This window comes from Micropterus dolomieu, linkage group LG19 (assembly GCF_021292245.1).
Source record: "Micropterus dolomieu isolate WLL.071019.BEF.003 ecotype Adirondacks linkage group LG19, ASM2129224v1, whole genome shotgun sequence".
Lineage (NCBI taxonomy): Eukaryota > Metazoa > Chordata > Actinopteri > Centrarchiformes > Centrarchidae > Micropterus > Micropterus dolomieu.
Genome location: NC_060168.1, coordinates 18,913,448 through 18,940,970, shown reverse-complemented (window position 1 = coordinate 18,940,970; position 27,523 = coordinate 18,913,448). Strand labels below are relative to the sequence as shown.

At 40.7% G+C, this 27,523-nt stretch overlaps 2 protein-coding genes across 5 annotated transcripts in view; one reads left to right on the top strand and one right to left on the bottom strand.

Annotated features, from left to right (window-relative positions):
• The window catches only part of si:ch1073-303k11.2 (LRRN4 C-terminal-like protein), an 11,544-nt gene extending 3,852 nt beyond the window's left edge, over positions 1–7,692 (bottom strand). The window contains exons 1-4 of one of the 3 annotated variants that reach the window (XM_046030330.1): positions 7,213–7,692; positions 6,916–6,975; positions 5,180–5,274; positions 4,438–4,497 (exon numbers count right to left, since the gene is read on the bottom strand). In XM_046030330.1, the coding sequence (XP_045886286.1) occupies positions 4,438–4,495 (58 nt within the window). In that variant the 5' untranslated portion in view covers positions 4,496–4,497; positions 5,180–5,274; positions 6,916–6,975; positions 7,213–7,692. The other 2 variants (XM_046030333.1, XM_046030332.1) reach the window with 2 other exon arrangements.
• Positions 3,511–27,523, top strand: slc16a2 (solute carrier family 16 member 2). Of its 2 annotated transcripts, XM_046030329.1 has the most exons (8): positions 3,511–3,544; positions 8,017–8,441; positions 18,476–18,620; positions 19,444–19,942; positions 22,259–22,402; positions 24,954–25,182; positions 27,081–27,347; positions 27,475–27,523. In XM_046030329.1, the coding sequence occupies exons 2-7, from the start codon at positions 8,027–8,029 to the stop codon at positions 27,329–27,331; spliced, it is 1,683 nt and encodes a 560-aa protein (XP_045886285.1). In that variant the 5' UTR covers positions 3,511–3,544; positions 8,017–8,026; the 3' UTR covers positions 27,332–27,347; positions 27,475–27,523. The 2 variants fall into 2 exon arrangements, with proteins under 2 accessions (XP_045886285.1, XP_045886284.1); XM_046030328.1 differs by lacking the exon at positions 3,511–3,544 and having other exon boundaries at positions 7,048–8,441.

The window sequence follows — 27,523 nt, the reverse complement described above, 5'->3', positions numbered from 1 at the left end:
GACCTGAAAATGGCTGTCCACCAACGTTTACCATCCAACCTGACAGAACTGGAGAGGATCTGCAAGGAGGAATGGCAGAGGATACCCAAATCCAGATGTGAAAAACTTGTTGCATCTTTCCCAAAACGACTCATGGCTGTATTAGATCAAAAGGGTGCTTCTACTAAATACTGAGCAAAGGGTCTGAATACTTATGACCATGTGATATTTCAGTTTTTCTTTTTTAATAAATTTGCAAAAATTTCTACATTTCTGTTTTTTTTCTGTCAAGATGGGGTGCTGAGTGTACATTACTGAGAAATAAAATGAACTTTTTTGATTTTTGGAAAATGGCTGCAATGAAACAAAGAGTGAAAAATTTAAAGGGGTCTGAATACTTTCCGTACCCACTGTACCTAATTGGGAAAATATGGTGTTCAGGTTTGTGTGTACAGTTGTGTACATGCATGAAAATACTGCACAGATTAAAGATTGAATATGAAAGAATCCAAAATCAGAAAAGGTATGTTGCACACCAAAACTATAGACCCACTTAGTAGAAGCTGTAGCCTATGTAGCGTTTAAACACAACTGTAATCTGTCTTAAGTACAGTGTTCGTTCGTCTTGAACTTTCGAAAATGCTGAAATAAATGAATGATTTTGAGTGGGTCTAGAGCTGAATTATGGTATGTGGCAACAATCTTCGCATTGTTGATTCTTCCTCATTATGTCCAAGACTGTGTTATTACGTGCTTGCTTAAAGGGAGTGTGCGTGAGTCAAGACCTGACAGGCTTTCTGCATTTCTTGTAAAATCTGCTGATCATTAGGGAGGTTTGGGGAGGAGGCTAAGATTCTACAGCTGTCACATCCAAATGATCTTTTCTCACTTCCTGCTGCAGACTGACATTTAACAAAAAAAATCTGAAAAGCCTGTTTCAGATTGTCATAGTTCCCAGAATTTTTAAAATTCTTCTTTATTGTTATGTGTTGGTTGTTCTGTAATTTCATTCATGGTCCCCAGAGGATAAACCACCCCCATGAGGTTGACAGCTTTGGAATCTTTTACAAAAATACTTCCACAACTGTTGGTTGGATTGTCAGGTACCCAGGTACCTGACATGGATGATATAGGTCTGACCTACTGGATGAATACTAATGGATTCGGTGATCGCTTGACTTTTCATCTAACTCCACCAGCCAGTCAAAGTTTTCATTCACCCATGGAATTTCTCAACATCTACTACATGAATTGTACAGAAGCTCATGTTTCCGATTGACTTTTGGATCATCTGACTTCACCTTCAGCAGTATCATAAGGTTCACATTTGTGGTTTTGAGAATAACTCGACAACTATTGGATGGATTGACATATCCGCAACTTAATAATAGGTGAATGCATGTCTGGTTGTATGTATGTCAGAGTCAAACCTCTACAAAGGATATATACATCAAGAGGAGGGCTTCCACTCGAGTCTACCCCCATCTCTTCAGTTTTTCTCTGCAGCTTTAAGATTTAATTTGTTTTGGCTGCATGAGACAGTCATCTCTACACCCCCTGTCTATGCCTTTGTCTGCAACGTCAGGAGCTGATAAGTTACTACAAGTTTCTATAACTGGATGGTACAGGTTGCTTTGACTTATTAGAAGTTTAAGTGATTCATTTCAACATTCAATCCTAAATGAGACAATCCATCCCAGGAATTTGAGTTCCAAGACTTCATGTGTTAGACATTTTCTCACATTCAGTAGTAGTTATATAGTGTTTAATCATCCAGCTGTGTGTTGTCATTTCCCTCAAGCCTTGTAACTTCTAACCACTATAAAGAGCTCAAACATCTCAGCCTGTCTACTTGAATTAACAAAGTTTCAAATACAAAGAAATATACATGACATTATTTGTGGGGATCTGCTACTGTAATTGTGTCACTGTTACTATGGGTGAGTGGGTGATCACAGAATTAGTATGTGACCAATACAGCTATCATCATTGAACGAGTATCCATTGGAAGAGGAATAGATATTAGAGATGACGACAAGCTTGTATGCTATTTGTATAAGTGAGCTCATACTTGTGTACGGGTTAGATTACATCAGAAAACGAAAGAGATCCTCTCTTGTTCAAATAAGGGAAGAGGACAAGAGAGAGGCGAACACAAGCAAGATGTTTAAAGAGGCCAGAAACTATCTGTGTTTTTCAGATCGACTTTTTTGTCTCTTTATATTTGCCTCTGACTACTTTACTCCACTCAGCTGTTGATCATGGGGCAGGTTAGTCAACCCCCGATGTCTGGATTAACGTTTCAGGTGAAACCATTCGCAACACAGGAGGCAGACACATAACTGCGCTCAGATTGTACCACTGATATGGTTCGCTGTTTTGTCTTCAGTGAGTAAAAAGGAGACAGCTCTCACTATGTGCAGTTTTCCACTGCCAGTCACAAGCCAGCATGCAGAAGTTTTGTACAGGCTGTGTCTCCAAGGCCCCCAAGGAATAAAGTAAGCCACCGAGTGTGAGTCATACTACTCGAGATAATGACTAGCCCGCCAGTGCATTATGCCTCTATCACTACCACAGCATGTTTGAGCATGCTGCTGGACATGTGTCAGACAACCTGCGTTTACCTGATTACAGAAAATGACACAATTTCCTACAGAATTTCTTACAGAAACTCAATACCTTTATTTGTTAACTCAATCAAAAAATAATAATATACATACAGAAGAGGATTAGGGCCACAGGTGAAAAATGTATTTGAGTTCTGAGTTTGAAGTCAGAATTCTTAGATTAAAGTCAGAACTGACTCAGACTCTAATCCTTTTCAGTATTTAAGGCAGAAATCCCCCTTATTAAAGATATTTTCTTACTCATTCAGTCAGCCTACATAGTGTGACTTTATCAGACCCAGAAATGTGTGGGCTTCTCACAGATGCTCATTCACTCTCCTACCCACACCTCTCTGAGGAGTTAAAGTATTCCAATTTAAACAGGAAGCTCAGCTATTGGCTATAGCCCCATCACCTTTGACCCCCACTTCATATAAAAGGAATCCCAGGGTATTCTTGTTACCAGACTCTGTTATGTTGTGTGAACTGCTATTTTTAGCTGAAAAACACTGTGGAGCCAGAGTGAGCCATGCAGTTTTGCTGATCCTCAAGCGGCTAATTGGAAACAGGCGTGTGATGATGTAGCAACTCCATCTGATGACGAGGTCACCGCATTCCTACATCCACTGCATGTGTCAGTGATTGCAAGCGATTATAAGTATGTAGAATTTGAAAGAGTGGGCTGGTGGACACCATCCACCAGCCAAAACGGCGAGGTCAGTTTAAATCCACCTTGTTGAAGTGAATCTCCATGGATGTTGATCGATATTAATCTTTGTTAGGGGAGGAAATGCCCAGGTTTGTATCCTATTAAAGCAACGCAGGCATGATTTATTTTGATTTGATTAAGTGGTGGTGCTATGGCAACAAATACAAACATCTTATGCTGAGGTGTTTTCTGCTGAGCAACAGATAGGGTCACACCTCAAAAAGATTACTCGGTGTGAAATATACAGTGGGTAAGTGTTAGTGGAAAGTGTGCTTGTTTGGCCATAATACATTGTAACACTTGGTTGGTAACCTGCCATTGTGACAGGACTACACTAGATCATCATCAGTATTTGCAGTATATTCTGCAGTATAGGGCTGGGCAATAATACGCGAACAATACTTATTGCAATATAATTTTCTTCAATATAAATATAACAAATGTTCAATTTAATTCATTTTAATCACAAACAAATCAGCATTTTATTTTTCTATCAAGATATTTATTTTATTGAGGAAAAATGACTGAAAAAAGATTTTTACATGATATTTTACTCATGCATATTTGTTAAAAAAAGAACAGTTTTGAAATTTAAAACCACGAATTATCTTCTGGTTTGATCAACTTTCACTCAGGAGCAAAAATCAGCCTTGCAAGAAATAATTATTTGACATTTATAATAATCATCAATATTTATTGATTTTACTTTTTTTTTGTGATAACATTTTGGCTGTATCGCCCAGCCCTATACTGCAGCATGTCTCTGGTGGCTGATATCAAATCTCATCTATGCTACATTATACGACGATATTTTGAATTAGTTTAATATTGCTCTGAGTGGTTTAATTTGGTTGATTTTATAGTAAACTTGCCATTAATTACAGTGAAACGGGTAACAGGGGCCACTGACTAATCACCTATAGCTGCAACTTAAATAAAAAGTGGTTCTCAATTGTATAACTTGCAACCACATAAATGGCCATTTTCACAGCAGACATTTTGACATGTCATAGTAGTAAAAGCAGGAAGGCTCCATTCAAGTGTAAGTTCATAGTTCATAACAAAAGTTAATTCATTGAACTTTTCATATACAGCAGTCTAGACCAAACTCTTTGTACTATTATTAACAGAGACAGTTCCCACCATGAGCAGGCACTTGGTGACACAGGTAGGGAAAAACTCCCTCAGGGTGGGCGGCCATTCCTCAACCGGTTGGGGAGTGGGAGAGGGAGAGAGAGAGAGAGAGAGAGAGAGAGAGAGAGAGAGAGAAGCAGCTAAATGGAACTCAGTTAACATACTGTAAATCATATATATAAGTGATTTCTTGAAAAGGGCCTATGCATTTGTTAAAAATATGACACAACTTTTACGTTGTGTTATCTGAAATTAACCAAAACAAGCATAAATGAATTGGCTGGTTGAGGTCTATTGAACTGTATGTAACTGTATTAAGAAAATCTTTGTTAGAACTTCAACTACACTGAACCTCAAATGCTGAGTAACTTCCAACCTTGCTCTTGTCCTTGCAACCCCCCTAACAACCTCTTACACAGTGTTGTAGCGCCACTTAGTGGTGAATACTTGTTCATTTGTACTTGTGTACAACTACTCTACTATCACATAAATCCAAAAAAAAATACCAGAAATCCAAGTACAAAAAATCCAACAGTGGCTCTTGCTTATTTGAGGTTATCTAGTTAACTGGTGAACAGGCTGACAATTTGATTTATCTGTGCCAGGAAAAAAGGCAGAAATTGTGTTCAAATGCACAGGATGTATGGTTAAACATATTTCATCTTCTTAACCTTAACATCAAAGAAGATTATGATGCAATGTCTGCTTGAGCCAGTGTTTCTGTTGCTCACTCAGTGTGAAATTCTGTTACTTTAATTATCTCTGCCGGGGGAATCTTTCTCTCTCTGGCCCCATCTCTCTCGCTTCATAAACATGAATCTTTTGTTTGGCAACTCTACGGTTGACCTACATGTTTAGAGACAAAAACATAATTATCATCACAGCATGATTTCAGCCTTTGAATTGTTCAGTTTTGGCAGTATTCAGAAGTTTCACTTCAGCAAAAGCTGATAGTGATGAAAAATAACTGAGTACATTTACAAGTGCTATGCATAAGCACAAATTTGAAGTACATGGTTTTCATTTGAGTATTTGCCTTTGATACTTTATGCTTCTATTCAGTACATTTCAAATGAAAGCATTGTACTTTTTAATCCACTACATTTGTACAGCAACAGCCTCATTCTCATTTGCAGATTAATAGTTTAAAACATATAATGGACTCTTAAAATATAATGCATTGCATTGTAGATTAAATTACACAACAGTACAAAAAGTTGGTAAAATGATCTACCCCTAAACAGCTGTAAACCACTAGGAAATAAATAACATCTACCCATATTATAATAATACATTTTAAGGCATTTTCATAATGAGTACTTTCAATTCTGATCCTTTGAATACAGTTTGCTGATAATACTTCTGAACTTTTTAAAGTAAAATTTAAAATGTAAATTTATCATTGTAGTATTACTACTTTCACTAAATAAAAGATCTGAATACTTCTTCCACCACAATTGCAAATAAAAGTCATCCATTTAAAATTATAAAGTACAGAATTATCAGTAAAATGTACTTTATGACAAGAAATAATAAAAATCTTAAATAATTGAATAATCATTTTACTAATTTGTATATGTGAAGATGAAAACCATATTATCATCACTGTGTTGTTGCTAATGTTTACATTCTCGCAGACACAAATTTAAAAATGCTCTGCAGAATTAGCTTCATTAGCTACAACTTCAAACTTTCACTTCCTTGTACAACCTTGTGTTATATAAATAACCTTGATACTCATAATCCTGAGTATTATATACATATTAATGGATTATTAATACTGATGCATGTAAGCAGCATTTAAAAATTGTAGTGGGTAAGGGTGGACTTAATTTTCAATACTTTATATAGGCCTAGTGTATATTTGATAGTTACAAATATAACAATAGATCATATTTTACAGAGCATACAGTTTGTATGTAAAATCTTACTGCCCAGTATCTTAAGCACCCAGTAACTACAGCTGATTTACTTTGCAGATAAACACTTTACATTCAAAAATCAGCTTAAATGTTATGAATTGATATAGATTAAACCACCTAGTAACAACTACAACAGTACTGGATACACAAAAAGCCATGAGCATTATAATAATGTAATGATATACAATAATGGACCTTTCCCTACATAAACAACACCTTATTTTGCTCCTGTTATGTATGTATAACTTAGTCATGTCATTTGAATGCAGAGGTTTTACTTGTAATGGGAGAATTGTACACTGGTGTATTGCTACTTTTCCTTTAGTAAAATAATTAAATACTCCTTCCACCACTTCTACAGATGTCAAATAAATGCAGTGGCATAAAAAGTGCCTTAGTCCCCTTTGAAATATATCTTAGTGATGTAGAAGTATAAAGTAGCATAAATTGGAAATGTAAGCACCTTACACTACGTTACTTGACTAAATGTAACGTTAACCTACTTGATTACTTCCCACCTCTGTTTTTTGAACACATTTTGAGCCATTGAAAAGTGGACACCCACCTTAGCAGGAGTTAGTCCAGAATTAGACGGGAACAACATGAAAGTTGAGTTGTACTCCCGCTGAACCGTGTTAAAGAAATATTAGGAAAACGATAAAACAAACGAGCACCGACTGAACAAGGATAACGTTAACTTAGAGACTACGGCTATTTGACAATAGCGTTAAACTAAATAAACCACCAAACCCTCTCCCTGCTTAATGAAAACAGTGACTGAATAACGTTACTAGCTTAATCTAACCGAAGATACGGCTGAAACAGATGTCACAGTTGACGGTTAACGCCAGGATGTAAATACCAGTGTTGTCCGACGAGGAAAGTGGGTTTGCATGGGTGACATATGAGAGCTGAAGTTGACAAATACTCGGGGTTTTCCGTGATTCCGACAAGACACGAAGTTCAAGCTCGTCCCACCACTGTCCAGTAACTGCACTTGAGCTCCGCCATTGGTTCCAACCGTCCAGCAGTCCATCCGCCGGGGATGGGAGGCGGGGACTAGCTGTTGAATGACGGCCGTAGCTCCGTTGACACTTACGAGCAAAGACAGCTTCTGGGACCCGCGCGGGCCTACCAATTTAACATTTACACCAAGGTATCAGTTGGAAGAGGAGGAGCGCCTGAGCGTTTAGGCCTGTTTTGTCACCAGGAGATGTTGCGGACCGTGTGCGGACTCAGTGACAGGACGACACGGTGTCGAGGCTGAGCGGACGTTTTCACAGGTTGATGATCCGTTTTTGGCACCGAGCAGACAGCAAAAGTGAATAGGCTAAATGGTTTTAGTCTCTTTAGGCTGTTCGTAGACGCATGAGCTTACATTTAAATGCGAAATAGGCGGTGCCTGGTGTTTCCTGGAAAAACACAGATCTCAGACTAGAATGACACATTTAACGTGTGCAGGTTGGGGTTTATTCGCTGAAGTTGACACTCAGACTGGGGCCACGCCAAGCGGGGTGTAGGGGGCTTGTCTTCTCAGTTAGTGACCGTCTGTCTTGCACATTTTGACAGATAGCCAATTAAATCTTTGCTCCAAATTGGTCGTCTTATGTCAGTGACCCATATCTCATGCATGTGCGCCAAGAGTCCACAATAACCTCTCCATCAGACCAGGCAACATGGGGATCAACGGGTTAGACAATCAAGCGCAGCCGTCCAGCGGAGAGTCCCGTACGGAGCAGCCAGCTGCAGATCCTCAGATAGAGCAAAGAGATGCTCCCCAAGAAGCAGACAGGACCAAGGATGGTGAGACGGCTGGCAGCGAGTGTAAAATCGTGCAGGAGGACAGCACGGTGCAGCCCGAGGCCGGGTACAAGCCGCCACTCTCCCCGGCTTCTGAATCCGAGGCAGGGGTCCAGGTGGAGATGAACGGATTCGTCCCACCCGAGGGGGGTTACGGCTGGCTGGTGGTTTTTGCGGCCACCTGGTGCAATGGGTCGATCTTCGGGATCCAAAACTCTTTCGGCATCCTGCATATGATGCTGGTGAAGGAGCACGCAAACCCAGACGACAAGACGTCTCAGTTCAAAGTGGGTGAGTACCAGACTGTCTGCTGAGGGGAGCCTGACAATGTGATGAAACAATCAACTGGTGGGCAGAAGCACATTTGTGCTGGATGCATGCTTGGTTACAATTGAAAAGAAATTATATCACAATGTAACATCCTCTTATCAGTAGTTTATGATGTATAGATTACTCTATGATATGTGTCACAAGAACAGGTGGTTAGGTGTGTTATATGTGTGCATATTACTTTTCTTTGCTGTTCATGGTTCATGCTTTCTAAAACTGCTCCTTGCAACTTTTTTGAGTTGGTCAATTGTCAATGATTAACATGCATTTTAGTTAGGACTGTGTTCTCACTATCTATTCATTAACACTACTGTTTATCTAATTCAGGTGCTGCAAATCCATATCAGTGTGTCACATTTGACCCTTTGCTTGAGTCTTCATCTGAAGGCTGAAAGTTATAGAAAACTGTACCACAGGCATTTGAACAGTCTATCAACCTGTGAGAAGAAGACATTATTAACACATGCACAAACAGGATCTGTGCACATGCATAAATGTATGGAGAGATGTCAGAGCGAAGGGGCTGCTACATAACCAGGCACCCTGTGCAGTTAGGGGTTCAGCACCTTGCTCAAAGCTGGACTCTTTCACTGGACTGATTGCAGTTGACTGAGAGAGAAGGATGGCATGGGACAAAACTCCAATGCTAGATTCAAACCTGGACTTTCCTGACACATATAGTGTATACAAAGCTGAAAGACCTTGTGGTGATTTAATTCCAGGAACTGATTCACAATGCAGCAGTATTGTAGCTGTACTTGACCAGAATAAGGCCAGTGTTCACCCCTCTGTCTCCCAGCATGCTTTAATTCAAACCATTCTGTTGAGGATTATATCACAAGCTTTTACTGGTGAATGTTCAGATCATTTCTCACAAATATACTGGGTGTTGTAAACATGCCTATGATACAGCAGACAAGGAGCGACATTGTGATGTAGAAATCAGTGATGTTATTTTCAAGGAGTGAGAGAGTTCAGTCTTGTGTTATGCAGATAAATTGCTCTCCAGATTAACATGGAAAACAAAGCGTGCAAAGACTTTGCAAGCTAGTTGATGCTACATCAATAGTTAATGGGACACTGACATATTGTTACTGTAGCGGAAATGTTAACCTCAAAAGCTGGAATTTAAGCCAGCATCCAATGAAGCATCTCTGGAGGTTTGGTCCTTTGAAGGTGTTAATAGAGTCTTGGCCTCAAGGTTTGATGTTGTTAATCACATTCACAAGTGCTGACTAAATGAGTAATTATGCAAGTTCTTTTTTAAGTGATGGACTGAATTGAAATTGTGAAATGTCAGACGGTCGGATTTTGGTGAAAAGAAATGTTTTTGAGGAGTAGGGGTGGAGCATGTAACAGGAGTGGGTATTTTTCTTCACTCCCTGTCAAGTTCCACAACCACTGGCAAAGGTTAAGGTCAGGATGTGGGAAGGGATTATGGTTCTAAGACTGTTCCCTGGAACAAATTCAACCCTTTCAGGTCAGCATGAAAAACAGTTTTACGAAGGAGGAGAAAACTTGAAGTCAAAACCAAAGGTTCAGACATGACCAGGCTCATTTGAGTTTTTTTGTGTAAGCAGAACAGGTTAACATCTTTAATGGCTTCTTGCACCTTGTGATCATAATTTATGTAAAGGAAATTGTTGTGTCTGGGGGCAGCGCAACAAGGCATCACATTACTCTCTATCTGTGTGATAGAGAGTCTGAGAACGTGTTATGGTTTCAGCCCCCCCCCCGCTTGTTAAGAATTTCATCTCCAGCCGTTTCTTGGATTTGAATCTAGGCTGTTCTCATATGTGAAAGGATGAAGCGAGTAGGCTGAGTCCTGACCTTTTCCCCTCAACAACAGAGGCGGGGAGCAGCTTAACTAGAACACTCACAGTTATGAAGGCTCTTTAAAAAACAAAAAGTATCCAGTCAGTAAAAGCTAAATGTGCAGAACATCTTAAAACAACAACAATGTCTAAGTACTTCACAGGCAATAAACTACAGGACTATAAGTAAAGGAGGTGATAAGGAAAGACTGGGATGCGATTCAATCTTTCCATTTTGTCTTTGTATCATGCTCAATTACACTGGGTATTTATTAAACCTTGAGGGGTAAACAAGAGGAACAACAGCATTTATTTAAGTAATAGAAGGTAGTGAAGGAGAGGTGAGCGGGTTATGAGTTGCAGATGGTGTTGTTTTGCTCAGTGATTACAGCATGGCACAGTCAGAGGTTTAACTCCTGTTGTGGCCACAGCGGTACAGAACTGCCAGTATGTCAAGGTGTACTCGGAGTGAAAGTATTCAGCATTCTTTTAAAATTAAAAACACAAACTGATTATGCTTTTAAAATCAGTTGGGGGATGAGCCTCTTATGTGATGTGTGAGTGAACGCACCAAGTGTCATACTGACTGTAGTAACCTGTGAGTAACAGGGGTATCATACAGGTAAAACTAGTCAGTGAGGGGGCTGCGTTCTAGAAATGTTTTGCTAAAGAATGTGTTCAAATGTCGAGTCGTGTGTTTGATCATGCCTCTGTCCTCTTTGCATAACCTTGTTCTGTCTTATTTGGCTTGGCAATCATTAGTGTTAGGGTAAAATCAGTTTCACCTTTGGATTGAAGCTGCAGACAATATATAGCATTTTCCACATTTTTACATTTATTATGGGACACTAACACATAACTGAAATGGAGGCTAATAAAATCCATATAGAAATAGCAGGTTATTCCACCCATTCAAAGATGGGGGGAACACTGGGATCCCTAGGCCTTTAGATGAACAATAAATAAAATAAAAGTTGCCAGTTTCACCACTGTACTACTAATCTTACATCATGTGGCCAAGACCCAGAGGCTAACATTTCTTTAAATCCAGCTATCAAGAATATTCTAGCCAGGATTCAAACAGGTGTCTGTGCTGTCACAAGCAAACTTCTCCAATCACTAGCATACCTCTGTGCTCTCTGCTTTGTAGCTCTGCTGCCCCAGATTTCACCAGCATCTCCAGGGCAGCTGGAAATCCCAGGCTGGCAGATTAGGGTGTACTGTGGCATTTTTGGCATTCCAGAAGCCAGGGGAATGGGTTGAAGTCGGATCAGAGTCTCTAAAGGCTCCGATCCAGGTTGGATCAGAGTCAGTACATACAGAGGATCAGGGACTTTTTTTGTTGAATGTGAGTTTATTTTAACATGAATAATAAATCAGTGCATTTATTTTTAGACAGTTTTTCCTAGCAGGAGCAAATAGAAAGAGTGACGGGAAAAGAAGGCACAATCCGACACAAGGGAGGGGATAGGTGACGAGTAGCTTCGTCTTTTTTACAACTTGAAAGCTCTGAGAATCCCACCAGCACGAGCTAGAGGCCGCCAGTTGTAAATTAGGATTAAGAGTATCACAACAGATCAGGAGTGAAGTCTGACAGCAAGTTTAGGCAGAAAAATTTAGCTATGCTGCTACATTCACATGTGACTCGCTGTACTCTCTGCAAAACGTATCCATTTTATATCCATACATACCCCCTCATCTTGCATCATTAATTGTGTCAACACAAGCATTTTGCACAGCAGTAAATATTATTAGCTTGGAGCATGATATGACCAGTAAATATCAGAAGAAGCTGCTGGTTGATAGTGAACGGTACCATGTAAACTTCCGGTGACTCATCAAGCAACAATGTGAGTTTCCGGAGACTCCTGATGTCAACATTTGTGTTCTGAGGCGGACTCGTTTGAAGACACTCCTTTCGCATCTGTGACAGCTGATGCCCCAAATGACTTGTCTTACGCACAGAAACTATGCTGCCTGACCTGAAGTACTGTACGGTAATTAGCCAGTTAGGTAACTAATGCTGCTATATAACAAGGATTTATGAACATGATACCTATCCCACTACTTCTTCTTGGCACTTGCTAGGTATCTGCCAGCTACTTTCTGAATTAGTTTGTTTGTCTTGACAGTTAAGTGCACTGTTCAATAAGACCTGGTGAGGAATAAACTAAGATAAGCTAAAACAGCTAAGTAGGGATTTAACTGAAACATTTGCAGGCTTCTGCACGGTTAATAACATGGGTTAATAGTTTGGAATAGAATATACCAGATACAGTATCTTCTGTAACCACACAGAGCTACTATGCCAGAGAGAGATGCTTTGGGGATGATGAAAATTATCCACCACGTTGTCTGCTAGCAAACCTACCCTTACACACTGACAAATAACCATCAAGCTTTTTTGGTAGATCCAATAACTAGTGCTGTGCAACACATCAAAACATCAAATCATGATATTTTTACTATTAATATTCTAAAATACAGTATAATAATGTAATAACCTTTTAATGTCTTTATTTTTCAGTTGAAATGACTACGTATGTCATATAATAACATATTACCCAGTCCTAGCACCTGCTAAGGACATTTCATGTGGCCTTGAGGGAATGGGCTTCCTTGCCAAGTCTATAGTCTTGTACGTCAGCCTTTCCGTAAAAATATGTATGGCTATTGTACTGTGAGTATCCAAGATAATTTCAAACACAATACGTTTCATTGTTTAGTTGAATAGTTCCTCCTGTGTACAGGGAAAATTGTGTTAGCCACAAACAGTACTGCCAGAAAGCATTTTAACAGATGTGTTTTTGATTGCTTTGGTACGTTGGATTTTAAGAAACAAGGATTATTAGATTATTTCTTTCAAATTAAATGGTTGCTTCAGTCAAGTTCCACAAAATATTGTTTCTTACTTTCTGCAGTGGCATCTATCTGAGCAGATAGTTCTTTATTTTTTCCCCCCAGGTTTGGAGATATACAGTATGTCAGTATGACTCAGGTACCCAGTACATTGGAGGTGAATAACATTTTGTTGTTTTGAAAAAGTCAGCAGCAAACAAGTCTTTCCAGGAACAATGGGCCTCATGCAAGAGCATTTTTTTATATACATATCTTAAGTTTCTCTTACTTTTTTCGTATGGTGGGCTCGTACCAGTGTGCAACATCATCCACGATTCACCGCTGCTAACTTCAGATAGCTGTGTAAATGACCTGCATAAACATGATGAATGCCTTTTGTGCGTAAATGAGCTTGTGTTCATGAGAATTGTAAATTAACATAATTAGGACCTGAAAATGACATATAGATATAATAGAAGATCTTCTTGAGTTCAGAGATTTAAGTCCTGCTGTCGGAGATCCATAAAGGAAAGTCTAGCGTTTATAGCATCAGCACAGGAATTAAGGGAATAGTGTTGGATGTGTGTGACTGTCTGCGGAGTTGTGGGTCTAAAATGTTTAACATTTGCATAAGCACTGCCCATGATAGTCTAAACCACAAGAACAACCATTCACCTCTCTCTGCCATGCTGTCACTGTCTTCCAAGGGCCTGACGCTCTAAGATTGCACTTCCAGGCGGCAGGTTCTCCTAAATCGCTCATACAAGCTACTTAAGAACAAATCTGTCCGTACGAGTGGTTCTTGCATGAAGCCCATTGTGTTTGTTAATAAGGATAATACACAGAGCAGGCTGTGAACACGGTTCTTTGAAAGTACTTCCTACCTACTTTCTGTCCACTAAAACAGGGACTAAAGAGCTGAAAGTTGATACTTTAACCTCATTGTCCTGGAGAACAGAACAAAAACAACAAAATGTTGTCACTTTCCAAATACTCTGTTACTGCACTGTAGCTGCTACTAGACTTAATCTTTGTCTAAATATTTTAACCGCTGTTGTTAAGGTAATTGTTCAGTCACAGCTATCGGGAAATGTAAGTATAAAGTCAGTATTGTTTGGAAAGAAGTGAGAGGACCTGAATGACACGAATGCCTCAATCTCAGTACACTCATGGCAGTATAAAATGTGGTTTGCTTAGCATGCTGGAAGTTTGTTAAGATATTGAACTAATATAGAATCAGTTTCTCAGTACTTCATGTACTTACACGTGACCGATCAGTCACAGTAGACATGTGTTTAAGCATATACGGTATATAAATATGGTACTGTACTGTAATAGTACTGTAGTGCAGTTTTTCTGTTTTGATTTTTCATTAGACAGCATGCCATACAAAACAAAGTATGTACTAATACAAGCTAAACATAGTACCTTTGGGGAAATCTCTTGGTACATTAAATGGAACTGTCTCGAACAGTGTTTCTCTGCTTCAAGAAGTTTGTTCTCAGTTAGCCGTGCAGCTAGAGGTCCTATAAGCTTTAAAGCTTAAATAAAGCTTTATTTACTTTAGAAAGCATCCTCCTCCTCCTGGCTGTCCAAAGCTCCTGTTAGCAGTTACTTTAAAGGTAAAGCTACCTGTCCTTCGTTAAACTCACAGAGTTGAGGCAGAGCAGCCAGAGGACTTCAGACAGAGTTCTTTGTGTGTGTGTGTGTGTTCTCCATCCATGAGAATCCATTTTGGCTGTTGTAGCTTCTTCTTGTTGTTTTGCAGTGAATATGACAATATTGTTGTGCAAATTACTATGTATTTCCACTAATGCAGAGGATGTCAGTTGGGGAGCAGTCCTTGAGTGTGGCCCAGGACACATTTGCGTACATTCTGCCAAAAGAATGTGGCTATATGAGGCCATGTCTGAATGTGGTCTCAGCGATCGGATCTCAATAAGTCCTCAATACGTCTTGGTTGCAATCACAACTGTACTTAGAGCTGTCCACTTCTCAGTCTCTCTCTGGCTGTCTGACTGCATCCATCATGTAAAGACAGTCCCCTCACCACTACCACCACATACAAACACACACATTATTTTGCTTCTGTCTCCCACGCTGTGTTCTTTTTGCTTTGTTTAATTTACTATAGTGAGTACACTCCACTCACAGACCTTTGCATGTGCCATGGCAGGGGGGGGAATGGGGCTTTTGAGGTAGGGTTGGCCAGAAAAGAGAGGAGAGAGTGGAGGAATGAGACAGGTTTCTGTTGCTTTGCTAGCCTTTGATTGTAAGTTGGGCCTTGTCGGTTATAGACAGTGTGCTTTGGTTTTTAACACGGTAAAATGGAATGTACATGGCACTCTCTCCCCAGGTACTGCAATCATCCTCTCCACTTCGGTTTAGTCAAGAAAGCTTGTGGATGCAGGCTTGGGTGAAGTGATTGGATAATTTGTCATAACATGACAACAAGCATACATTTATAGTACTGCAGAAAATACTTGTACTCACGTTATCATGTTGCTTCAGTGCCAGATTGTCATTGACAACATTTCAGTTTTTGTAATTTTTTGTCTGTTCAGCCACTGTGGCTGTCACTGCTCATTCATATTACCCAGCTCTTCTGTTAGGGAAATGGTATAATGCCCTATTCTACATAAGCATCTAACGTGTACTCATAACTGCAGTGAAGTAACAAAGTGCAAACCCATCTAGAGCCAAAAATGAGCAGTACTGTAGAGCAGATGGGAAAAAGAATATGGCAAAAACTACAGAAAGAGTAGTAATATATAAACGATGACACAAATCCAAAAGGGAGACACCTCAATGGGTGGTGGAGAAGGACAGTTATGAGTTAAGATCATGTGGTCCTTCCAGACAAACGAACTGCGCATGTGGTAACAGACAAGAAATAGAAAGTGGTGCTGGTGATAGGTCGAGCTGTTTTAAGTGACGGGCAACATCAATAAGAAGGAATATGAGAAGCTGGAGAAATACCAGTGAAGGCATTAATGATCCCAGTAGTTGAGGCACACGCAAGGCTGTGGACATTAATTTCTGAGATTCCAGGCACCAGACTGCAATGCAAACTAAACCCGACCCAATTCTGTCAGGAGTTTTTGGCTGTGCACATTTCTTTTGGATGATTAACCTTTAAGGCTAGCCATATACATGTCATCCAATTTCATTCAGGGCTATATATTTTATTTCTGACCATATGCTATGTATCTTTGCTTACACAGTCGAGGCTGCAGGTTATTCTTGTGGACCACATAATTTGAAGGATCTTACCACTGAATTGGGGCGCCACTATAGACATGGGGATCATTTAATGACTACCATAGCCTTTCCCTTAGGGCCGTCATCAGGCCAGACTTTACCTTCCTACTCGTATGAAGATGTTCTGTCATCTAGACTGTACTGTGGAGAAACCACCAAAGTTAGCACTTATTTGAGTGATTTGCTCTATGCAAAAACTATTGAGAGTAGTCTAATGGTGTTGTGCACTATAGAATCATTTTTGATTTCATACTGGACTAGCCATCATGTGTCAGCGTTTGGGTCAAATACGGTGCAAAAGCTAAACTAAATAAATGTGTAATTTAGCTTAACATCCAGTTTTGCTCAACATTGTTGCTTGATGATCAGCTCTATGCAAAAACTATTGAGAGTAGTCTAATGGTGTTGTGCACTAAAATCAATCTTTTGATATTATCCATGGACTATGTATCATGTGACAGCAGTTCCCCTCAGCTCTACTGAGCATTTAGCATGTTTCAGCTTATTGTTTTGATTCACTCTCACCGCTCTCATCAGTGTTACTTTTAGCCACAGCAGGTAGCTTTTTTATTGTGTGTTAAAAAGCTCTAAAAACCTACTGTACCCCAAATGGCGACTAGCTGGTGAACAGAGCAAAGCATTTATCAGTTAAAGACCCTCAGGATTTGATGGAGACCAAAACAGATTGCAACTTCGGAGAAGTGTGGGGTAGAGGGTTTCAGGCGGCAAGTTTTAAGTATACTAGTCCCTTAGGAAATTGGTTGTTAGCTCTCTAGATCAGTGGTGCAATATGGTGCAACTGCTAATGCTAAGGTGCTAATGGGAAGCCAAACCCAAACTCCATGGCTTACTAAGTAAAGTGGGTTAATCTGATCTTGTGAAACTTTGCCATTTATTTCTGTGAATGGTATATTGGTATCTCACCTGTACATTTACCATAGCATTTAACCTACTTTACTGTTGCCCCTATTGATATCCACTTGTGTATATACTGTAGGCATCTGCTATATGCTTTGAAATGTGATATGAAATGTGTTGAAAAGTTTTGTTGCGCCTCAAGATGAAACTTTCTTTGTTCTGTTTGGACAAATAAACTATAGGAAGGCTAGGGTACAGTGCAGTCCCACCCTTAAACTATACAACATTAGACTTTGTAGTGTATATACTGTGTACCAGCAGACGTGCAAAGTACAGAATGTTTAGGTTAACCTTCACAACAAAGACTGTTTGTATACTGTTTCACACTGAACTCATGGAGAGAGTGTGTGTGTGTATGTGTGTGTGTGTGTGTGTGTGTGTGTGTAAGTAGGTAAATCAGTCAGTGCACCTGTTTATCAGTTTCTCTGCTCTCATTCCTATTGAGCTGTTAGATCAGTGTAACTCACAGCCCAAACACCACGGTAGACATTAAAGTTACCTTTGCTCCCCAGGAGACTGGATCCAGACATCTGTTTGTTTTTACTTCAGGGTATGCAGTGTCTCTGTTGGATCATTCTGGCTCGTTATATTTTAACACTGGATGGACATTACACCACAGGCCAGAACTATCCACTTTGATCCACTTTTTTGATCTGCTTAATCACCATGAGAAATCTTATGGAGTGTGTCTGATGTACATGATGCAAAGATAGACACAATACACAGTTACGTACACTTATATTAATAGCAAATCACATCAGATAGTGGATGGGGCCACACAGAGAGACTGATTTCCAAGAAAAACTGGTGCATACAAAGGCTGCCTCCAATGAAATAACAAGTGGCACATGTGAAAATTGAATGTGAAATTTCTTATTCTCAATTTCAAGTACATACGCCATAGTTGTTTGACTGTATAACAACTGTAGAGACTGTTGAAAGATTACACATGACAAAATGAGTTAGTATATTGTTTCCATGCAGGAAAGTGAATCAATTTCTCCTCATTTTTTTGCTGTATGTGCGTGTGTTGTATTGCACACTATTGTATTCTGTGGAATTATAGCACACAGTGCCTTTCATGTTACATGGACTAAATATTACGTACGGGGTTTCCAAATGCTTCTGACAATGAATTCTCTCGCCTCTCCACTTCCTCCTCAGCCTGGGTCGGGGCACTGGCCATGGGCATGATCTTCTTCTGTTCACCTGTGGTCAGCATGTTCACAGACCGCTTCGGCTGTAGAAAGACAGCTGTCAGTGGGGCAGCCCTGGCTTTTATAGGGCTGCTCAGTACATCCTTTGCAAAGTAAGCTACTGTACATTTATTAAAGACGTCACTTGTTCTAGCCCCAGTTTGTTCCTCTGAGGCATTACCATTACATCTGAGATAACTTCTGTTATGAATTTGCTCTATATAGATGAAATTGAATTGAATCGAAAATTTTAATTTCTGGCTACCATCTTTTGTTTAGATTAAAAACACCTTGGGAAATGGGTTAAAAAATAAATAAATCTTTTTTTCCAGAAAAACAATTGTTTGGTCCTGACTCAAATGTAATGGTAATAAAAAGAGGTACCTACTGGGGCTACATTTGTTTAAGCTTCAGGGCAGCTGGACGACTTTTTTGGCATTTATTTGCTATTAATAATCACATCTTAGTTTCAGTCATATAAGATATTGACAGAATTTTGGAAAAGGTGAAAACTGCTTAGGCACTAAACAACTATTAATTCAGTTTTAATGACACAGGCACTCTTAACGGTCATTCGGTAAGTTATATGATACTTCCTAGTGGCATCTAAGGTGCATTTTTGTATAGTATATTTATAGCTTATTTGGGAACCCTTAGCCATGTTGCATTTTCTTGCACTAGTAGCCAGAGCAGCTAAACAAAGGCCACAGGTAACATGTAGAATAACAGATATATAACAAAGCTATACTACCAACTTAACAGATTTTTAGGCAGATGCCTATACTCAGTCTAAACTTCACATGTTTAACTATCTATAAAAATCTGATATGAGCAGTGAAACGAGTTTGTATGTTCAGTTTCAATGTTAAAGCAAACAAATGGTCAAATAATAACCAAATCATTACTCCTCTTTTTTTATTATCATTTTTATTACAGCTCCCTGAGCCTTCGCTATTTCACATACGGCATACTGTTCGGCTGTGGCTCCTCTTTTGCCTTCCAGCCCTCGTTGGTCATCTTAGGCCACTACTTCCGCCAGCGCCTGGGCCTGGCCAACGGTGTGGTGACGGCCGGTGCTAGCCTCTTCTCCATGGGCCTCCCTGTTTTCCTCAACAAGGTGGTGGAACCTCTAGGCCTCAGCAGGACCTTCCAGATCCTCAGCCTCTTCATGCTGGTCCAGGCCCTGTTGGCGCTATTGTTCAAACCTTTACTGCCTGCTGGAGGAGGCATGGGACCCCCAGGCATGGGTCTTGGCCCTGCCAACCCCCAGACCCAGCCAGGGGCCACTGCTCAGGGGGGGAGCAGGTGGAGCAGGGTCATGGGTGGCGTCAGGAAGTACTTCAACCTGCGCGTGTTTCACATCGTGACATACCGCGTGTGGGCATTTGGAGTTGCCACAGCTGTACTGGGCTACTTTGTTCCGTATGTCCATCTGGTAAGAACAATAATGGGCATGCTTGTTGTCAAATTATAAGTGCATGTTGTGTGTTTGCTCCTGCCTTAAATTTGGTTATTTGAACTCAAGACTATACAAATCAAAAATCAAAAAGTCTTCTCTCTATTTCTTAAATATTATAAGTGTACAATCACATACTTATGAAAGATGTTACATTTTGTTTATATTCGGTAGATTTTAATAGAAGATTGTATGTACATACTAAGCATTATGTACTTAACAGTCTTTCATTCATCTCCATATACTATAACATTACCTAATATGGATCACATGCCATAATATTATTGGGTAGTTTTGATATGTGTTTGGTAAATGGAGGAATCCTGACCTCTGTATTGATATTATTGGGTTATATAGGTCGTTTTGGTGTTGACTAGTCAGGGTTGTACGTGCATATATCTGCGTGAAGCAGGAATGTCACTGTTCGTTCATAGGTAGATGGTCACACTGACTTACGTGACTAGTCAGGGATAGCAGCCAGCTACTAGGGGCGGGACTTGATTCTGCTTAAGTGTGATTCTTTTTTCCGAGTATTGATCAATTTTCTGTGTGGGTACAAAAAATAATTGACCTACACAGGTTTTCATCACTAACGCAACTGTTTTATTATCTCTGAGTCTGAACAAAGTGTAGAAACAGGGTAGAAAAAGGCATGAAGATGACTCAGCAGCAGTCTATCGGTCATTATCTAAAATGGATGAAAGGAGAGAATATTTATACAGCATTTGTTTTCATTTAAGTTTTCTTATTATAACATAGGCTATGTACCCATGGTAAAGGACGTACTGCTCTGTTGGGAAGCAGTGGCACGCGTGTGTAGGGTGTCAAATACATGACATTCCAGGAATTTAAGCCCATGTTGCATGGAAAAATGTTTCAGCATATTGCAGGTGTTTCTGTCGTTACCTGACATGATCATTTTACAGACATTACAACTAGCATCTTTCTTCATGAAATAAAGCCAAGCTTTGGACCATTTCTTCCTTTCCACCATGACTAATTTTTGTTGGAAGTTTTCATTGATTTGCAATGTGCATCTGTCAGAAACACATGCCGGCAATGAAAAAAAGGAATTGATCTGCTTGGAGAAATGTGATTCCGATGGACTGGACAATTTGGAACCAGTTCTCAACTGGAACAGGTTGTTGATTCCCATCCTAACCTGATACACAACACAAGAGCCACATACATTGAAAAACTACATTGATTCGCTTTCCTGCTAAAGCTTAGGATGTACATATTAAAGCTTGTGTAACTATTGAACAAGCGGCCAAACAATCATTCACTGGGGAAAAGGGTGCCACCAATGTCAGTTAGCTAATTAGTTGCAGCTGCAGCACATTAAATAGCATCTAAAGGTACCCGCAAATATCACTATAGTCTGTTTAAATGCTGGTGTGGTTCTTACTCTTCAATACCTATCTCAAACTATTGACAATATGTGTAAAATAACACGGGGGAGGAAGGGGTGACTAAATTGAACATCATTATAAAAAAAGAAGTCAAATAACTCACGAGTCTTAAAAAAGCATAGTAATTTGGCTTTCCAAGATAAGTATATTTGCAAAATCTGCACATGACCTATGGCTGACTTTGTTGTGAGATAGTGAGATAGTGAAGGATGAGGATGAAGTGTAAAGCTGTAGCGTGGAGCTGTGAAGTTGATCTCCCTCTATCCAGATGTCGGATGTTCCAGCTCCGGCCTCCCTCTGTCAGGCCTATTGTTTCAGGCTCGGGCCCAGATGTAAACACAGCCCCGGCCTTTGTATCTGCTCCACCACCTCAGGAAACCTCTCCTGTATGGCCTCTCTGTATTCCTAAACATTCCCATCCTATCCTATGGCCATTGATGAATGTAGAGCCCTTCAAAGCAGAGCAAATATTTCACTAGCATGTTCAGGAAAGACTTCAGAGGATGGTTTAATGTTTTGGATCCGATTTGGGGGGTCAGGGCTGAGGGGAGTGGGAGGGTCTGACCTATATGCGTTGGGTCTTCCTGTCCTGCTGTACCAAAGGTCTGTGAATGAAGACATTTTTATTATTGTACGCTCTTTCGCTTTGGGTTTATGGATGGACAAATTCATCCACTCCACCAAATGTATACCCATTTGCTGAGTACATTGACTTTTTAACCATGGAGCTCAAAAACACATGAAAAAAGTGCACAAGCAGGGTTGTGTTATGTCTTTGTGAGATCATTCATTATTGGTAGCTCCTGGTGAGTTTCTTATGCAGCATAACACATACAGCCAACGCTCATGCTGCACTGTCTCTGTTTTTCCTTCCGTGTCTCAGATCAACTTTGTGAACGAGCAGTTCAAGGACACCCAGAAGGAGTGGGTGCTCCTGGTTTGCATAGGAGCTTCATCTGGCGTGGGACGCCTCGCCTTCGGCAAGATCGGAGACCTCATTCCCGGCCTTCAAAAGATCTACATGCAGGTGAGAATGTCTGAAGGCATAAAACAGGGGTAGTCCCCTTTTCCTTAAATGTTTTGCATGTTTCTGTGAAATCTCAGTTAAAAGTGGTATGTGGGCCTCGAGCGAGCGAGTCAAAACTGAAACTGGTACCAGCTACATTTCTGACACAGGCCTATTATCTCACTTTTAGCCTCTTAGTAACATGGTTTTAATGATTTATTTGTACCATTTAAAAATCTGTCCACATTAAAAGTTGTCTTTGTTTTCTTATTTATAATTTCTGACTATTTTTAAGAGCAAGGTTAGCGTTACGATATACATTCCTGCATAATTATTACTCTCATAATAGCTTGTAATGTGTTAATAATGCAAATGTTATTATTTAAAAGTCTGCACATCAACTTTGACCTGTAATAGAAGACTTGAGGTTAACTATTAACAATTGTGTTTTGACAGCCACCATGTACTCTGTTAAGTGCACCTTTTTTTGTTTTGCTCACCCATCTGGCACGTTTTATCACACTGAACCAAGACTTGTTTAAAATCATTTTATTAAAAGGATTATGTATTGTCACTGGGTTGAGCATTAGATTTTTTTATTTGCAATCTCAGTGATTCAGTGTCTTTAATGGCTTATTAGGCTGCAGATAAACATGACTCAGACGCTAATTTGCACCCACTTACAGTGACAGAATAAAAACAAGATTGTGTGTTGCCATTAGAAGTACCCACCTGCATAATAGCAGGGATGATTCAGTCCTGAGAAAATAGAACGGGGAAAAGCACAGCCGTTCAGGGCAGTTTGAGAGGTGAATACAACAGGATTTCTAATTTCTTGCTGATGTACCTGTACTTCCTGCTGAATGCAATACTTTGGCTATGTCGGCCAGAATCACAACACTCATTCTGCATGTTGTTAATCGAGCGTGTTGTTCAGCAGAGGGAAACTGAGTGGATGGATGTGCAAGTGATATTAAAAGACACAAAAAAATGTTTCCAGTGCTCCCTTGGTACTATTGGTGTAACGGTGGGAGACAGAACGGACCCAAACGCAACGCTGAGGGTTAGAAAAAGAGGTTTATTGAGGAGAACGGGGTTCGAGGTGAGGGCGGGTGGAAGGAGGGGGAGAGGCTGATGAGGACACGGGGAACCGAGAAGCTGGAGGAACGGAGGGCACTTAGGCTGGAGGCTTGAGGGAGGCTGGCAGACGGATAGGAGAGGGCGCGGAGACTGGGGTCCAGGCGGGGTGCGAGAGGAGAAGCCGGAGGGCGTCGTGGAGGTGGCGAGAGGAGGAGGCAGGCGAGCGAGCCCGGCTGGCCGAGCTGGGAGGCAGAGGTGAGTGAACCTGGCAGGGGGAAACAGAGAGACAGGGTTAGTAGGCAATGGGGACGTGAAGCAAGAGGGAATTTTAGAAAGAGCCAGAACGAAGCGGCGACACCAGGTCAGGAGCTGCAAGGATCGAGCGAGGATGGAGTGGAAAGCCGGGGTAGATATACTGGTTGTGATGAGGCTGATGGCTGGCAGGTGCGGCGGCTGGGGATGGAGGTTAACGAGGTGCAGGTGTGGGTAGCCAGCCGGGCTCCGGAGCAGGGAGGGAGAGAGCACACACGCAGAGAGAGAGAGGGCACAGGAGAAACCAGAATGTGAGGGAAAGGAGAAATAGGACACTCACCAACAGCCGGGCTGCCACTGCGACAATTGGACATTTCGATTGTGCACAGATAATGTTTTCCATTGAAAAAGAGAATGTGTTTACAGCATGCTGCTCAATAATATCCCTCCTGCTGTCATAATAAACAGACTGGCTGTGAGGGAGTCTTTTATAGATAGGAAAGCTTTTACTCTGTTTTATCCAGAGTTGAACAAACTATGTTTTTAAGAGTTGCTTGTACAATGTGGTAATCGCAAAGGGCTTTTCGGGTAACACCTTTTAGCTTGTTGTTGAGGCACATAACCTTCCTTCACAGTTCACTCATTAAACTTGTGAACTCTGAGCTCGGCGTAATTCAACAGTATTAGCTGACTGTTTAGGTTTGTACAAACAGACAGCCTTCAGAAACAACAAAAACACAATTCTTACTCAGCCTATGGAACAGATGATGTGATTGAGATATAAAAAATCCTCAGCTTTATATTCTTTGGTTTAGATATAATCTCCACGTAGCGTAATACATGAACCAAAATGGTCGTAGTACCAGCCTCATGCCAACCCAGGCTAACTTAGCGTTTCAGCTATCCATGCTCAAATCTTGTAAAAATATTTATAATACTGCCATGGAAATGGCAGTAATCTAAAAAATATATCTGCACTGACACTAACAGAATGTTCACAATGAAGACAAAAGGCCTGGAAGCCAAGCAGGGACAACAAGAATAGAAAATGAGCCGACTAAAAATAGGTTGTATATTCTCCCCTCACTTACTGCAATCAGTGCTTCTGTTAGTACTAAAGAAATCAAACACCGGAAACAAGCAAACACCTACTGCAGCTGTGACCCATGAACAAGGCAGCCTTTAAGGAAATAACAGAGAGGCTTGAAGCTTTTTAATGTGTTCTCACTGTCTGTTTCAGGTGGTGTCCTTCATGGCACTGGGCCTGATGTCCATGATGATTCCTCAGTGCTCTGTGTTCGAGGGGCTAGTGGTTGTGTGCGTGTTCCTGGGGCTGTGTGACGGCTGCTTCCTCACCATGATGGCACCCATAGCGTTTGAGCTGGTTGGGCCCATGCAGGCCTCACAGGCCATAGGCTACCTTTTGGGCCTTATGGCTCTTCCCATGACAGCAGGTCCACCCATTGCTGGTGAGAAGCACAGCTCTTTTTTTTGTTGTTGTCCTATTTTCATAGCACTGATTTATACGGTAGAAGCCAGAATGAGACTTCAGGATGTTGGCAGTAACAGCGCGCAACAAGTTGATTGATATTAGCAGAGCAAGGATGGAAAAAAATGTAGTCAGTAAAGGGAGAGTAAGACAAATGCCTGGGAGGATAGATTATAGGCTGATTGTATTTAGAGATGTTTGGGCTTGTGGCCAACTGAAATCTGTCTCTAGGGATTTGTCTTCTGGCAAAAAAACACATGCAGGGTCACATCTCAGTACTCGGCTCCATTTATGTCTCCTCTACCTCCTCCGTCTCTCCTCTGCCATGCTTCTCTCTAGCCCTAACAACAGGAGTGTCTAGAAGAGCTCTGAGGACAGTACATTAATTTGATGATTCAGCCATCCTCGTGCTCTCTCTTGCCAACCTCTTTCAGATCTCACACATACCTGGAGTGCTTTTACCACATAACAGCTGTTGATTTCATAAAAACAGACATTGTTTAAAAAAAATGCTGATTTCTGTTTTGTATTCCGTCTTTGGAGAAAGCAATATACAGATTTTTATTAATTACATATCCAAAACTATGTCCTCACAAGAATATCCATGGTGATATAGTGAACTGGAGCTAAAGGAATCAGTCGATTAGTAATCTGCAACTATTCTGGTTGAACAAAAACAAATATTTTGAAGACGTCACTTTGGGCTGTGGGAAATTTCTGTGGGCATTTTTATAATGTTTTCCAGACATAACAAATATTACTCACATTTTTCTGGGATACTGACAACAAAGTTTCACAGATTGTTACTTTTTTTTTGTAATATAGCTGGTGTTTGCATTTGGCAACGTGTGAATGCATACTGTACATTGCAGGCAGCGTTGTTAAATGCACGCCACTCCCACTGCTTTCATGTTACGAGGTCAGTGGTTAAACATACTTTGCAGCGTGTTAAACTTGTTGACTTTGCTTTGTCACCATAGATAGAGTTTATTTGCTTCAGCTCACATGCAGATAAATGTAGGATGTGGATATACATACTATACAGATCACAGGGTGAGATTCTTAGTGCTGTATTGTATCGCAATAGTGCAATCTCCTTATTGACTTCCACTGTTGATGGCAGGGTGCCAAGTGTTGCCATGAATGAGTATTGACCTGAATCATTTCAGTGACTTAAAGAATAATTGATGTTCTAGAAATGCATTAATTTCAAATTCAGATATACTACAGAATTATTTTGGCCATAGATTGTGTTGTGACGTACATTAGTTATAGTACATTAATGAGCCAAAACTATTTCCAACCAAATCTGTGGACATTTCACTATATTCAGTACTAACAATGTCAGTAAGGTGTTATTTAGCAAGCTTTAGAGGTGCAGGCTTGTTGTTAGCCCCTGCTTCCAGGCTTTAAACTATACTAAGATAAAATAAGCTAAGCTAAGCTACGGTAATCACCTCCTGGCTATGTCTCCATACAAGAGAAGACACAGACATGAGAATGGCATTGATCTTCTCATCTAATTGTCAAAGAAAAAAGCAAATTAGTGTATTTACCAAAAATGTTCCCATTTGTTGTATTTAATAGAGCTATTTCAGTCAAAAAGTTCCTTTCCTAGGGCTGAACTGGGATAATATTTCAGGCAGGCAATCTAGCGTCAGCCCAGGCCGATCTCCACACATTCACAACAGACCAGGGCCAGCACTCTGGGCCAGTCAGCTGGCCAGGCCACTAGGAATCCTCCTGGTGCTCCCAGTTCCCAGTCCAGGCCTGCTCTATCCCAACATGCAACCTTCTCTTTAATATCTACTCTTTGAAACCTGATCTGTCATTGTTCCTTGATTAAAGAACCGGGTCCCCTCTCCCTCCACTGCCCAGGTCTCCTACATGATTACTTTGGGAACTACACGGTGGCCTTCTCCCTGGCTGGGGTTCCTCCTATGGTGGGGGGCGTGGTGCTCTTCTTTGTGCCCCTTATACACCGCAGGCTACGGCGAGGCCAGGCGGCAGCGTCACCAGAGGAGACAACTGCCCACATGCTGCCCACCGCGCAGCCAGCGGGGGAGCCCAAGAGCTGCTCCAATGGAGACATCCTGCCTGGCTATACTGACGTAGAGACACACATCTGAGTCTCACTGTACAAAGGTGACATATATTTATACATATCAAGCATACATCATGTACGTACAACAAGAAGTATGTAAATGTACATACATATACATATTGTCTTATTCTAATATTTTACTTTCCTTTTGCTTTTCTTTCCTTCCAGGGATTCAGCCCACCAGCACCTTTTCTCATCCTTAGACCCCCCCCCCCCC